This window comes from Phaseolus vulgaris, chromosome 5, assembly GCF_000499845.2.
Source record: "Phaseolus vulgaris cultivar G19833 chromosome 5, P. vulgaris v2.0, whole genome shotgun sequence".
In the NCBI taxonomy this organism is placed as follows: domain Eukaryota; kingdom Viridiplantae; phylum Streptophyta; class Magnoliopsida; order Fabales; family Fabaceae; genus Phaseolus; species Phaseolus vulgaris.
In genome coordinates this window covers 2,811,990-2,827,066 of record NC_023755.2, presented here as the reverse complement: position 1 = coordinate 2,827,066, position 15,077 = coordinate 2,811,990, and the positions used below count along the sequence as shown (strand labels likewise).

The 15,077-nt window shown below is 30.7% G+C and overlaps 2 protein-coding genes across 2 annotated transcripts; both read left to right on the top strand.

The window, feature by feature from the left end:
- Positions 1-1,622: 1,622 nt before the first annotated feature.
- On the top strand, positions 1,623-5,930 carry LOC137834818 (disease resistance protein RPV1-like). The gene is made up of 5 exons (XM_068643021.1): positions 1,623-2,140; positions 2,249-3,368; positions 3,866-4,120; positions 4,208-5,011; positions 5,302-5,930. Exons 1-5 carry the CDS (start codon positions 1,665-1,667, stop codon positions 5,821-5,823), a joined length of 3,177 nt encoding a protein of 1,058 aa, XP_068499122.1. The 5' UTR covers positions 1,623-1,664; the 3' UTR covers positions 5,824-5,930.
- A 3,085-nt stretch (positions 5,931-9,015) lies between these two features.
- On the top strand, positions 9,016-13,324 carry LOC137834824 (flavin-containing monooxygenase FMO GS-OX-like 2). The gene is made up of 7 exons (XM_068643030.1): positions 9,016-9,632; positions 10,137-10,207; positions 10,952-11,101; positions 11,321-11,403; positions 11,765-11,900; positions 12,269-12,442; positions 12,987-13,324. Exons 1-7 carry the CDS (start codon positions 9,107-9,109, stop codon positions 13,158-13,160), a joined length of 1,314 nt encoding a protein of 437 aa, XP_068499131.1. The 5' UTR covers positions 9,016-9,106; the 3' UTR covers positions 13,161-13,324.
- The last annotated feature ends 1,753 nt before the right edge of the window (positions 13,325-15,077 follow it).

Genomic DNA, 15,077 nt, shown 5'->3' with positions numbered 1-15,077 from the left:
ATAATATCCAACCAATCACAAGAATCTTATTTAAATAAATTCAACTATACTCATTAATTACATTTACAACTCAAATCAATCCATTATTGCAAACCAAATGTCATAATATACATTTTAAGATATAGTTAGTTTACTTTCTCATTATATATTAAAGATCTCATAAAATTCCATAGCTCATCAAATTAAATTGTTTATATTAAAAAATTATTTGCATTATAAACCAATTACAATTCATTAACTTCTAACCCATAACCCTTTATGCTCATATGATATTTGTAGAGTTTAAGTATAATATTTAAAGTTATGTTAATTATATTAAATTGGTTTTTATTTTGATTAGAAGCTTTACGTGTTTACTAAATTTCCTAATTTTAAACAAAGTTATACTAAGATGAAGTTTAAAACCTCTAAACCCACACCATATGAGAACCTTTAATATACATATTTACATAAGTCTTTCCCTCTAGGGTTTAGTTACATTCCTATCTATAAAACTTTGATGCAAATATGTACATCAAAGCTTGTTCAACATATCTTTGTTTGTTCAATTACATTCTTGTAGCTGATACCTCATCAAGTTTTCCACATCACTATGTCATCAACCACATTTGGCAAAACTTTGATGTTAACATCGACATCAAGGCCACACTTCTATAAATTTAGTTGCATCTATGTAGACAATGCATTTAGTTATAATTTTGAGACTTCCACATCTCTAAGGACTTAGTCACATTTCTGACACAAATATCAAGAGTTTCACACCTCTGTGATCTTAACCCTAACTAAGATTGTCATTTTTTTTTCAAAATTGTAAATATATGAGACAATTTTTCATTTAGACATTTCCATGACTAAGTTTTGAAAAGTCTTTTAGTGGATTTCATGTTTTTCTTTATTAGTGGAGTATTCAATCCAGTGCAAGATATATTTAAAATAGTTAAATCTTGGCTATTGCTTTGAATTAAAGGGGATACCAATAAATTAACGCGCCAATTGTGTATTTGTATCTATTATACACTTTTTTTTTATCAGTTCATGCTTTCTCATTGTTGTAAGGGAGTTTGCAACAACCTTATCTGAAGAGACAAAGAGCAATAAGAAGGAAAGAGAAATAAAGTATCACTAGTTATGAGACTCGGACACTCCTCTTAAATGACGTTGTGTCATTGTCGGACATACATATCGAATACTAACACTAGTATGACACGTATCAGTGAAGTGTCAATTTAAAAAATATTTGTTGGATTTCTGACAATTCTAACACGATTCTAAAAGGGAAAAATATATTAATTTTCTAAAAACTCAAACTTATTGCATAAGTTTTTATTATGAGTATAAAAATAAGGAACAAATCTTTTTGAACCAGCTATGAAAAATATCTTTCTGGTTAAAAAAATCTGAAACATACTTGTGCATATAAATCTTTATTGTCAATTTATATAATTCATAATTATATAATATATAGATTTATGTCCCATTTCCTACATTTTAAAAATTATATGTATCTCTCTGTCCGTGTTTCTGTCCATGTCGATTGTCAGTTTGTATGTTAGATTACTAGACTAGCATCTAACCCTTTAAAGCCTGAGAGATTCTCTTTCTAAGTTGAGGGTTGACCACTGAATTGACAAAGACAGTAGCAAAACATACGTTTGTGAAAGGAAATGGAGCAACCTTCTTCCATGGGAAAGTGGACTTATGATGTTTTCCTCAGTTTTAGAGGCGAGGATACCCGCTTTGGTTTCACTGGTCATCTCTACAATGCTTTACGTCAAAGGGGGATCAGAACATTCATGGATCATGAGGAGCTTGAGAGAGGAGAGCAAATTTCAGCTACAATTTTCAAAGCCATTGAAGAGTCTAGGATGGCCATAGTTGTGTTCTCAAAAGACTATGCATCCTCAACATGTTGCCTCGAAGAACTTCTCAAAATCCTTGATTGTAAGAAAACCAAGAAACTCAGAGTTTATCCAATATTTTACAACGTGGATCCATCAGAGATACGACACCAGAGTGGAAGTTATGGTGAACAGTTGGCTAACCATGAAAACAAAATGAGGTATACAAAAGAAAAGGTGAAAAATTGGAGGCTGGCTCTGCATGAAGCTGCAAATCTTGTAGGGTGGCATCATAAAGAAGGGTACAACTATACCTCTCTTATCCATTTTTTATTGAGATTACTGTAATAAATGAAACTTGAAATGATGGATCTAATTTGAATATCATCATTTTTTTTGTAATGAAACAGATATGGATATGAGTATGAACTTATCACAGAGATTGTTGACAAGGTGGGCATATCAAAAGGAAAGCTTTTAACTGTTGATAAGATGCTTGTTGGAGTGGAGTTTCGTATACCCCAAATAGAATTCCGTTTGCAAATCTCTGATCCTGCTGTTCGCATGATGGGAATATGTGGAGTTGGTGGAATAGGCAAAACCACTCTAGCTCAAGTTTTGTATAACTACATCAGCCAACAATTTGAAGGTTCATGTTTTCTCAATGATGTGAGAGGAAATTCAGCAAAATATGGGTTAGCATATCTGCAAGAGGCAATTATTTCTGATATAGCTGGTGACAGCACCAAGGTGGTTAATGAGAACCAAGGAATTCCAATCCTTATTAGGAAGTTGCAAGGCAAAAGGGTTCTTCTGATACTTGATAATGTGGACAAGGTGGAGCAATTGGAGAATTTGGCAGGAGAATGCAATTGGTTTGGTTTGGGAAGTAGAATTGTCATAACTAGCAGGTGTAAAGATGTTCTAGCTGCTCATGGAGTTGAGAATGTATATGATGTACCAAAATTAGATAATTATGAAGCAATTCAACTTCTATGTTCCAAGGTAACCGTGGGACCTGTACCTGATTATTACTATGGGGTTTGGAAACATGCAGTTGACTGTTCCAAGGGCCTTCCATTGGCTTTGAAGTATATAGGTTCTCATTTGCTAGAAAAAATGAAGGCTGTTGATTGTAATTTGTCAGAAACATCAATTGAGGAATTGAAGATTGCGGTAGAAAGATATGTAGATGGAGGAGAAATTCAAAGTATACATAAAGTGAGTTATGATAGTTTGAATGAATGTGAGAAGAGAATTTTCCTTGACATTGCATGTTTCTTCAGTGGAGAGCCCTTATCATATGTTGAGGAAATACTGTCAGCTTGTGGTTTCGATCCAAAATATAGTATTACCAGACTAACTGATAGATCTCTCCTATCTATCACTCCCGGTGGAAGCTTGATGATGCATGACAATATCAAAGACATGGCCATGAAAATAGTGCAACAGGAATCACCCCTGCATCCAGGAGAACGAAGTAGATTATGGTGCCCTCAAGATGTTCTTCAAGTTTTAAATGAAAATCAGGTTGGAGAGAGCTATATTCACTGATTTTATTCTTTTTTGGAATTGCAGATAAGATATGAGAAAGAAACCTTTTTCTTACCTCCAATTTAACTTTTGTTATGTTAGCATACTATGTATGACATTTCCTTTTATTAAGAAGTGGACTTTAAGCCTAAATCAACCCCATAAAACTGGCTTATGAGGTGATCATCCAAAATATGTTGTCCCACGCACGCACGAGCTGTCACTCTCGGCGCAAGGGGAATGTGTTGGAAATCTCACATCGACTAAAGATTAGAACATTTCATAGTATATAAATGAGTGCAAATTTCACCTCATAAGCCGGTTTTATGAAGTTGAATTAAGCTTTAAAGTCCACTTCTTAATACCTTTATAATTTGAGTTTATATATATATGTATACTTGACTTGATGTATATGTATATACTTAATATACTTGATTGAATCTCTTTGAAATTTGGTATGTAGTGTTGAATTTAACTTGTTTTTGATATGAAAGGGAACGGATCAAATTGAAGTTATGATGTTGGTTGACTTGCCACAAGGAAATGAGGTACTGAAGTTGAGTGATAAAGCCTTCAAAGATATGAAAAACCTGAGAATATTAATTATTAAGGATGCCGTATATTCTGGAGTCCCCCAATATCTCTCAAATAGCTTGAGAGTCTTGTTATGGAGTGGATATCCTTCAGACTGTTTACCACTTGATTTTCTCAACTTGCCTTCTGATTGTCTCATTTTGAACAATTTCAAGGTATGTATAGATGCTGCAAATTGTTCCTCTGACCTTAAATATTAGTTTCAAGTATATTGCCTAATTGTTGTACTATTTTGCTTGCAGAATATGGAGTGTCTGACTAAATTGGATTTCACTGACTGTGAATTTTTGACACAAGTACCTGACATTTCAGGAATCTCTGACTTGAGGATATTGCATCTAGATAATTGCATAAACTTGATCAAGATTCATGATTCTGTTGGATTTCTTGGTAATCTTGAAGTGCTAACTGCAACTAGATGCACTGGTCTAGAAATAATTCCATTAACATTCAAGTTGGCCTCTCTAAGAGATCTCTCTTTCTCTGAGTGCTCGAGACTTGTAAGGTTTCCAGAAATATTGTGTGAGATAGAAAATTTGCATTATCTCAACATGTTGCAAACTGCAATAGAGGAACTACCATTTTCTATTGGAAATCTTAGAGGACTTGAATCTTTAAATCTAATGGAATGTGCTAGGCTTGATAAGCTACCCAGTAGCATTTTTACACTTCCAAGACTTACAGAAATTCAAGCTGACTCATGTAGAAGGTTTGATATTTCTGTTGAGTGTGAAAATCATGCACAACAGAAATTAACAGCATCTTCAAACTATGTTTATCTGTATCTGAGCTCTTGCAACTTAACAACTGAACACCTTGTTGCATGTCTCAGTGGTTTTGCAAGTGTGGTATATTTGGACATATCTTACAATAATTTTACAGTTCTTCCAGCATGCATTAAGGAATGTGTTCATTTGAAGACTATTCTACTAAGCAATTGCAAGCAGCTTCAAGACATTTTAGTGATACCTCCTAAGTTAGAACATATAGATGCATTGAACTGCACATCATTGACATCCCAGTCATCAAGTGTACTATTGAACCAGGTAGTTTCTTTGATGTTTCCTGCTTGAATTTTCTTCTGTTAGTTAAATTATTCCATTAGCATTTCTAGGAAAAGAAACTTTTTCATGACCAAAAAATCATTTTTTAGAGAAACTAATACAAGAGAACTCTTACAAACAAACTAGTTTATGAGAAAACTGATATAATCTTTCTTATTTTCTTCTCCTAAAACTGTTTATAGTGAAGTTTATTCAAACATAATCTTTATATGTTGTTATGTGAATGCTTTGCTCTTACAAAAAAATTGTGCTTGTTTTTTGTGTGTGTTCAGGCATTCCATGCAACTGGGGAAAAAACTGTAATTCTTCCAGGTTCAAGGATTCCAGAATGGTTTGATTACTTTAGCAGTGAAAGATCCATAACCTTTTGGGGGCGTGGGAGATTCCCAAGCATTTGTGTGTGTGTTTCTTTTGGAATGTTGGAAACTCCACTGCAGCATTTTGGAGTTGGATTAAGGATAATGATCAACGGCTACAAAAGCATACTGTCTCAAAGTTGCTACAATTGGCCAATTGAGACAGATCATGTGTGGCTATTTGATCTAACTGCAGTTGTTAATCATAAAGATCTGGTTGGAACATTTGTGAAGAGTGATTGGAATAGTGTGGAGATTGAAATGGAAAGGAATGGTTGTGTAATGGATGAGCATGGGCCAACAAGAACAATGGGTATTGTGAAATGCTATGGAATTCACGTATATAGGCAAGAAAGTAAAATGGAGGACATTTCATTCACAAAACCTATAAAGCTACAAGAAAATAGTACAAGGAAAAGGAAGTTTTGGATTCCATGAAACGCCAAAAGGGTAATTTGGATCTCTCTGTGTGGAATTGACTGAATAGATATATTCGAGTTTTTCTGTTCCGATTTAAATTCAAAAGATAACATTATTATGTTTAATCACGGTATTTGAAGTATGGTATGTTTTGAAGATAAGTGTTTCACGATTATATCTTTAAAAAACGTTTCGGATTATATTGGAAAAGAAAAGAGTATATAAATTGTCGTGATGTAGAACTATTTTGACGTACGAAACAAGTTGAGTAGGTGTTGTTTACATGGTACTTAACCTTCATCTTCCCTTGAATTTTGGGAAAAAAATGGTACGATTTTGCAATAACAGGTTGAATATGTGGTTTGAGGCATTAACAAGCTTCACGATGATTCGTCCACAACCACATCAGTTCAACCCAACGGTATTGCCTCTGAGTTCTTTTCAAGTGCCGTTAATATTAATTTAAGAGAAGAAATCACAGTGATTATTTTTTAACTAAATTAAAACCTTCATAAATAATATAAACTAAATGGAAAAGATAAACAGATAAAAGGACTAAGAAACTATTTGAATTTTGTTTTATTTTTAATCGAGAACGGATTTTTTTTTATTTTATTTTTTTGGAAGCCTTTTGCTTTAACTTTTATAATTAGTAACAACAAAAAATAGTTTTCCATCTAGGAAATAATTGAATTTGAACTAATTTAACTTTAAAAATTAGTTTAACAGGTTATCATATCATATAATTTTTTATATTATTAGTTTTTAATTTTTTTGTTTTCTTTTAACTTTATTAGGTTAAAAACAATTGATTTATTTAATAAACACATTTTTGTATTTTTAAATGTTTTTTAGATAATTTAATTAATTAATTAAACTAATCATATTAATAGAATGTAATTTAAGAAAATTAAAAAAACTTTTGATTAAACCTGATTATAATGGGGAAAAAAGCAGATTGGTACTTTCAAGTAAAATTTAAAAAACAATAAAAGTTATACTTTGAAACATGACTTCAAACAAAAATAAATATATTAAATAAATTGTGCTTTAAAATATATTTTTTAACCTTTTAACTCAAATTCATATTTATAAATGTCATTTCTTCAGTGCTGCTCATAATTTATCCATATTTAAAAATTGTTCGTTTAGATAAAAAATTTATAAAATTGTACAATTTTAATAAATTTGCCAATTTTTTTGATTTGGACTGAGATAGTTATAGAAATATTTTTTAGTTTTATAAATATATTGTAAATAATGGTGTTCCAAATATATTAAGAGTATATTTTTATACTAGTATTATCTATTTAGTAGACTATCTTAAAGAAAGTCTAAGAACAAGTTGGTATGACTCAATTTTGGTGGTATCAAGTTGAAAATTACTAAAGACATGCATTTTTTTCAAACTTGGGCGCCAAAGAAAGACATGCATCCCTCTTGCCAAGACGTGACAACCATGTTCCCAAAACCGTAAGACGTGTTTTCCCTTATCTCATGATCAATTTAGGATTTCTCTTAGACCAATTTAAACCCAATTGAAACTTTGATTAGAAGAAGAACTCATAATTCTAACTTTCATCTACTATATGCTCAAATACAAGTCCAAAATTCTATTCTACTTAGCCAAACTAGACCCAATTTATTTAGCAATTAAGAGCCTAAGAAAAACATATTCTATACATTTATACAAAATAAATCCTAGACCAAGATGATAAGAATTTGGTTTTGCTGAGCTCACCTGAGTCCCACTATTATTGTATTCTTCTAGCCATAACTCTAGTAGTTGATCTTTTGGTTTGCAGTCTTCCATCAAGGGAAGTTGATTAATTACATCTATTCACTTGAATTTTGAATTATATGTGTTAGTGTCATTCTTCTTTTAGATTGATATTGAGTTTCCTATGACTTTAAATTGTTTAAAATTATAATTTAATTCAAATATATTTATGTATTGATTTGCAATTTAGAGTAATCATATTTAATCAGAGTTAACCCTTGTGAAGTTGGCCTATATTTGTTGTATTTGGAAGTTTAACACTTACATGATAGGTAAAGTGAGAATGAAGTTCTACTAAATAGGGATGTGACTTTGTTATAGTTTGGTGGGAATTTGGAGTGACAAAAAGAAGGGATTGAAAAGTTGGTGGAGTTTGAAATTTTGAGATGGAGGGTGAGATTTCAAGATTTCAAGAAGGGAGAGCTATATAGTGTTTTAGTCAAATATTCCACAATTTTCTTTCATTTCATTACAAAATATTATTAATAAAGTTAAATCATAATAGTTAAATATTTTGATGAATGTTATTAAAAATATTAAATATTAAAATTGATTGCATTTTTGTCTGTCTAATTTGTTTTTGTCTAATTTTAAGAATTTTTTCTAAATTTCTATTTTAAAAATTCTTTCCAAGTTAAAAAAAAAAATATTTGTTTAGGTAAAAAAAATGTGTAATGCGATTATTCATAGAATTGGATTTAATTTTTGAACTTTTATGCTAACTTGGACAATGACTTATAATTGATGGGAATGCTATAATATTAAGTAAAACTCCATTACATAGTATTATTGATAAAGCTAAATCATAATAGTTAAAATGTGATGCAATTTCTAATTTATTTTTTTAGATTTTAAATCTGAATTCATATTTATCAAATATTTATTTCATTAAATATTTTTTTATGAATGTTATTAAAAATATTAAATATTAAAATTGATTGATTTTTTTCTCTAATTTTTTTTTCTCTAATTTTAAGGACTTTTTCTAAATTTCTATTTCAAAAATTATTTCCAAGTAAAAAAAAAATGTTTAGATAAAAAATGTGTGATGTGATTATATATAGAATTGGATTTAATTTCTGAAATTTTATGTTTACAATTGACTTATAATATATTTCACAGTAAAACTTCATTTCTCACAATAGAAAAAAAGTTAATGCTCATTAAAATGGCAATGACTCATTTATTTTCATATTACAAGTTCATAGTCTAAAGTTTAGATAAAAAATTAGAAGTAATTTCGTTCTAAAAAATTAAAAACACATTTAACCCGATCAAAATAATAAATAAAATAAATTTATTATTTATAAATAGTAATATTATTATTTATTTTTACATTGCTTCACAGATTCAAACTCTCATTTCCGTTGTTTTTCACTCTGCATGACAATGGTTAAACACAGGTTAAGATGAGAAGTTACTTTCAACTTTCTTTCGTCACGCTTTTTCCAATTCAAACCAAAAGTGAAGAATAAGTGTTCCAATCACATCACTCATCATGACTCACCCTTCCCAATCCCAATGCCCCACCCTCTCAGAGTCGCCGTCATCGGTGCTGGCGTCGCCGGCCTCGCCGCCGCCCGAGAGCTCCGCCGCGAAGGCCTCGACGTCGTCGTGTTCGAGAAAAGCCACCACCTCGGAGGCACGTGGCGCTACGACCCGCGTATCGACTCCGATCCTGTCGGCTCGGATCCGAACCGGGAAGTGGTGCACACGAGCCTCTACCACTCCCTCCGCACCAACCTGCCGAGGCAGCTTATGGGCTTTCTCGACTACCCATTTCCGGCCCGTCCGGATGGGGACTCCAGGACTTTTCCGGGTCACGAGGAGGTGCTGTGGTTTCTGAACAGGTTCGCGGACGAGTTCGAGCTTCGCGGGTTGACCCGGTTCGGGTGCGAGGTGGTTCGGGTAGAGCGAGTTGCGGGTAGGAGTGACTCGTGGGTGGTTGAGTCTAGGACTTGTGAATCGGTTTTGAGTCGGGAGATTTTTGAAGCTGTTGTTGTTTGCTCTGGTCACTTCACTGAACCAAGGGTGCCAACTATTCCTGGTGAGTAGAGAATAATTGCATACTTAAGTGAACATGTGATCGCTCAGCACAAGCACAAGTCACAATCCTCTTGTGGAGAAATGCTAATTATGTAAAAATACATATAATCTCTAAATATGTATAATTTCTAAAATATCGAATATGGAACACGAATATATAGTTATGAATTATATAAATTGACAATAAAGATTTATGTGCATGAATCAATATTTTTTAATAGAAAGATGTTTGTAATGGTTTAAAATGATTTGTTCCTTATTTTTATAATTATAATAAACTTTTATACAATAATAAGTTTGAGTTTTTAAAAAATTAATAATTTTTTTTTAAATTGTGTTACAACCACGTTAGCATCTAAAAATTCAACAAATATTTTTTTAATTAGACACTTCACTTATACGCATCCTTCAATGAGTGTTTGTATCTGATACGACGGACACACCATTTAAATGTTAAAACAATTTTCTTTCCAAAGGTTTCTCATTGTTGTGGCTTGTGTTTCAGGGATTGAAAAGTGGCCAGGAAGCCAAATTCATAGTCACAATTACCGTGTGCCAGAACCTTTTCGGGATCAGGTGCTGTAAACTATGTTAAACAAGAATTTTCTCTATCTCAAAGTAGTAGTATCCTAGACTAGATCCCTAGTGGACCATAATTATCTTCTAAATCTTATTTTTTTAGTAGTATCAAACAATAATAACCAAAGGGATAGCTGCTTCATATTTATTAGTGAGTGTTGTTCAAGCATTTTTTACTTGTAGGCAAAGCACTATGTGTCGCTTTCTTTCTCAATTTAGATGACACAATTTCTTGGGAAAAACTCAATATATAAGTGAGAGAATCCTCATTTTATAAGTTTATTTTGTATGGCTGAATTAGGTCTAAATCATTTTGTAAGACAGTATCAAAGTGTATCTTAGATTCATTAAAATGGCCACTCACTATGTTATGCATGTACCAAACCCAATACCGCTAGACGCAAGGGGGTGTACTGGGAAAAACTAAGTCTCACATCTACTAGAGCTAGTGTCAAAATGCAGCACATAAATCAAGACAATCTTCACCTTAGAGATTGGTTTAGTAGGATTGAGCTAAGCCTAAGCCATTTTGTAAGACAGTGAGCTCTAATTTGTTGATTTGGTATCTTCTGTTTTTTTTTTATTATTTATTGCATGTATTGATTTCAATTGATATTTTATTTCTGAGCTTAATAATTAAAGTAATATCATAGTTTTGTATATGAAATTGAATTGGATATGAAATATATGACTAATAGTTTTGATTAAAATTAGTAAATACTGATATTTCCCCATTAACAGATCGTGGTTGTCATTGGATTTGCATCTAGTGCCTTTGACATCTCAAGAGAAATTGCAAAAGAAGCTAAGGAGGTTCATATAGCAACTAGAAGTCCAGATGTAAAGGTTATGAAGTTAGCAAATCATGATAACATGTGGCAGCATAAAATGGTATGCTTAAGAGTTACCTGTATAACTTCTATAGTTGCCTTTTAATCAGATAAAATCTTATTTATATTTTTCTGCTCTCAGGACATGAGATGAGGAATGAAATATTTGGTATCTCCTAATTCATTTGGTGTTCATGAGGGATTTTTTTTGCTTCATTATAACTATCGTAATATGTAGACATCCTGTGAAGTAAGTTTCATATCAATTATGTCTGTACAGGTAAAATGTGTATCTGAAGATAGGTTGGTTGCTTTTGACGATGGATCCTCTGTGTATGCAGATGTCATACTCTACTGCACTGGGTATGCATATAATATATTTTATAATATGATAGGTGTTTTTTGGTCTTATTGTAAAAAAAATTGAACTAGAAAGGTGTTTCAAGAGAAAGAAAATAATAATACTATAAATGTTAAGTTTATTATTTCAGAAACAATAGAAGACTGTGATAACACTACTTCATTAACGACCTATTTTGAAATAGAGATTTGATCTTATAGCCATGACTTCGTTTTAAACTTCTTTTACAAACTTTTGATCTTCAAACCGATTTGAAAATAGTTCGAAAAAGAAAAACAGAGCCAAGAAGACCTATTTTCTGATGTTGGTGGCTTACTATATCTTGGCAACTTATCTACCGACTAAATGTGAGAATTTTGACAGATACAAGCATCACTATCCATTTCTTGAAACAAATGGAATGGTGACCATTGAGGACAATCGTGTTGGCCCATTATACAAGCATGTCTTCCCTCCTGCATTGGCTCCTTGGCTCTCTTTCATTGGTATACCTGAAAGGGTAATTGGCTTCTACTTTTCTCTTCTTGTAATATCATTACTCCACTGTGAAAACAATTCTTCCCATGTTGAAAACAAGAGTGCATATGACATAGTTTTACAACATTCTTTTTCTACAACTCATTTTTTCTGTATCTCTCTTCATCACATCAGTTATCCTATTTCCCAGTCTTCTTTCTCCTCTCTCTCCTAGATTTTTAGAACTAGATGTATAATCAGCACCAGTCTCTCAAAAGTATAAGTTCAGTGTAAAGTTCAAAGTTTATGTGTAGCTGGATTTTTGTCATCATAAAAAAATGCTATGTTGGAAAATTTGCCAAAACTATATTTTGCTTGTATGTTGAAATGTATGTAATTTACTGTGATCAGGACATCATCTTCCAAATGACGGAGTTGCAATGCAAGTGGGTAGCACGTGTTTTATCTGGTAAAGTACTGTTACCAACTGAAAAGGAGATGTTGGCTGATGTGGAGGAATACTATCAGCAAATGGAAAAAGATGGATTTCCCAAACACATGACTCATTACGTGCATTTTAAAGAGGTACTTCTCTCTCTTGATCTTTTCCAGCAACATTTGTGGGATGAATGCTGTAGATCTTTCAGCATACACATGCGTGTGTTTGTTTTGGCAGTTTTGAAAAGGAATCCATGTAGTCTGATATGATTTATCTGTAGCTCCACTTTTGTCATAAATTGGTCTTCAAATACTCTAAATGTTTCATGAACATTGATTTTTTGTTGTTACTTTGACTATTGAATCTTGTTCAGTTCTAAAATATCACATAACTTCTTTGGTAGAACTCCTCCAAGGTTTTCATATTGGAAAATTCTAAACAGTAAAATAGTTTATGTGAAACACAATATATAATTTTTCTTTCTTGACCATACTGTAGTTATCTTTTTTTCTCTTCACTCATTTGCACCCCACTCTTCATTGGTAAAAAAATTACTCTTTCATAAAAAGTCCTTCATACTAAATAGTGTTGTTTTTTCAAAAATTTTGCTACCTTTTGTGTTTTTAATAATTGAGGTGCCAAACATTAAGTTTCTGATTATTTTTACACATTTGCAAATTTTTCTTTTAGATTGGCTACTGCAATTGGTTAGCTGCTGAAGCAGGTTTGCCTCCTATAGAGCACTGGAGAGAGGAAATGTATTTAGAGAGCATCAAACCTTTCTTACTCGGCATGCTAGAAAATTACAGAGATGAATGGGATGATGCTCACTGGAATGCAATCATTAAAAATGCATCTCTTTAGACAAAATGAAATAATCTAGTAATTCCCTTACAGAAGCATCTAAGTCATTTCCTATCTGAACTTAGATTACCAGAAGTTTGGTGTTAAATCACATATTGAACACTGTAAAAATAAGATGATAAATGATGTTTTCTGAGGAACAAAACGAGTTTTATTGGTACTTAGATCAGTGATTCTTTTTGCCTGATTATCTCGTGGAGTTTCTGATAGCAAACCTTGAAATTTAGATACCAAAACGAAAAGGAATTTAATTGGAGAAGAAAATGAACAAAAGGAAGAGGAACAAAATGAAAGGTAAAAATAAGGATAAAGTTACTGAAGCTTTTTTTTTCAAATTAGTTCAGAAATAAAAATGTTGCAAAAAGGTTTTAGTGTAGATATGATAATGTAATTAATATAATAGGTAAAAAAATAAGGACTATGGAATATCTTTTTTTAATAAATTGAGTGGCACAATTCTTTATTATTTCAGAAGATTATTATTTATAAAATTGTTATTTAAAAATGGTAATATATAAAAATGAATTTAGAAAAATACAAAGAGTATTATTGGTCAGTAGTTATTTTGTAGATCTTTTAGTGTTTGTAAGGATTTTTTTCTTCATTATAAGCTAATTTGACAGATACAAAAAAAAAAGTGTTTAGTAAGTGCTTTATTTTAGGAACTTTTATCTTATAAATTACTTTAACTAGATTTTAGATTTTTATAATTTTCTTTCATTATCACTCTTTATATTTTAAAATATTTTCTTATTATTCTTAAAGAAGATTATATGTTTATTACTTATTTCAATTTTATAGAGATAATTAATTATTACACTTTTAAGTCTTTATGTAGTAGTTTAAATTAATAATATTAAATCTTTAAAATTGGAATAAGTAATAACATATAATTTTTTTTTAAGAATAAGTAAATGGTAAAGGTGTATATGTAAATGGTTTAAAATGTTTTATATAGACACCTATAATATCTTATTATCATATTATATTACAAAACAGATGACTTAGTAAAATTCAGAATTAAATTAAAGATTAAATTACTCTGTATGCTTCCAACTATTTCATAATTTTTTTTATCACTTTTTAAATGTTTTTAATTGCACATTGTTACAAAATTTAACTATGGTGTACTTGTGAACCACTATAAGTAACTATTATTCAAGGCTTTATGTATAAAAAGAAAAAAAAAACTTTTTATTAACTAAAATTAGTTTATATAAATTAAAGTTAAATTCCTGAAGACACTAATATAATACAATTTTTATAAATTAATCTATAAACAAGTTTTTTTTCTTTTCTATATTTTTTAAATTAGTTATAAAAAATTAGTAAAGATGACCTTTAACCTTAAACAAGTCAATGTAAAAAGATGATGTAAATTAATTATTTTGAATTTATGTACATTTATTTAATAAAAGAAGAAAAAATTGTTTTTTAATTTGGTAATTTTTTTTTATATAAAAACTTTCATGTTAGTTATCACTATACAACTTGACATCTATGTAGACGAACACATCAGATAATAACAATCATCTACCGTCACATAGAAAAATATTATTAAAAAAAAAATAAAAAAAAATGAAAAAATTAGATCAAAATTCATACTCATACGTCTTTTAATTTGGTAATTCAATCTTTAAACCTTCATTGTAGTATAAAAATGATTAAGATAAATATTTATGTATGTAAAATTAATTTAATTTCACATTTCACTACTTTACCATCAAAACAACAACTAATCTTGGAAAAACTAATAAACTTAACAATGATTTCATGGATCTATTTCAATTATTTTTATAATATGTGTATTTGGATAATTTTAAATTTGAAAATTAATTTTGTATTATATTAATGGAGGAAAATCATGTTTAATCCAAAATTATTATATATTTTTTTTCATAAGCATATGATTCCGTT

Coding starts and splice junctions, on each gene's coding strand:
- LOC137834818 (XM_068643021.1), top strand. CDS start 1,665: ATGGAGCAACCTTCTTCCATGGGAAAGTGGACTTATGATGTTTTCCTC. Junction 2,141..2,248: donor GGGTGGCATCATAAAGAAGG/GTACAACTATAC, acceptor GTAATGAAACAG/ATATGGATATGAGTATGAAC. Junction 4,121..4,207: donor TCATTTTGAACAATTTCAAG/GTATGTATAGAT, acceptor TTTTGCTTGCAG/AATATGGAGTGTCTGACTAA.
- LOC137834824 (XM_068643030.1), top strand. CDS start 9,107: ATGCCCCACCCTCTCAGAGTCGCCGTCATCGGTGCTGGCGTCGCCGGC. Junction 9,633..10,136: donor AAGGGTGCCAACTATTCCTG/GTGAGTAGAGAA, acceptor CTTGTGTTTCAG/GGATTGAAAAGTGGCCAGGA. Junction 10,208..10,951: donor CAGAACCTTTTCGGGATCAG/GTGCTGTAAACT, acceptor CCCCATTAACAG/ATCGTGGTTGTCATTGGATT.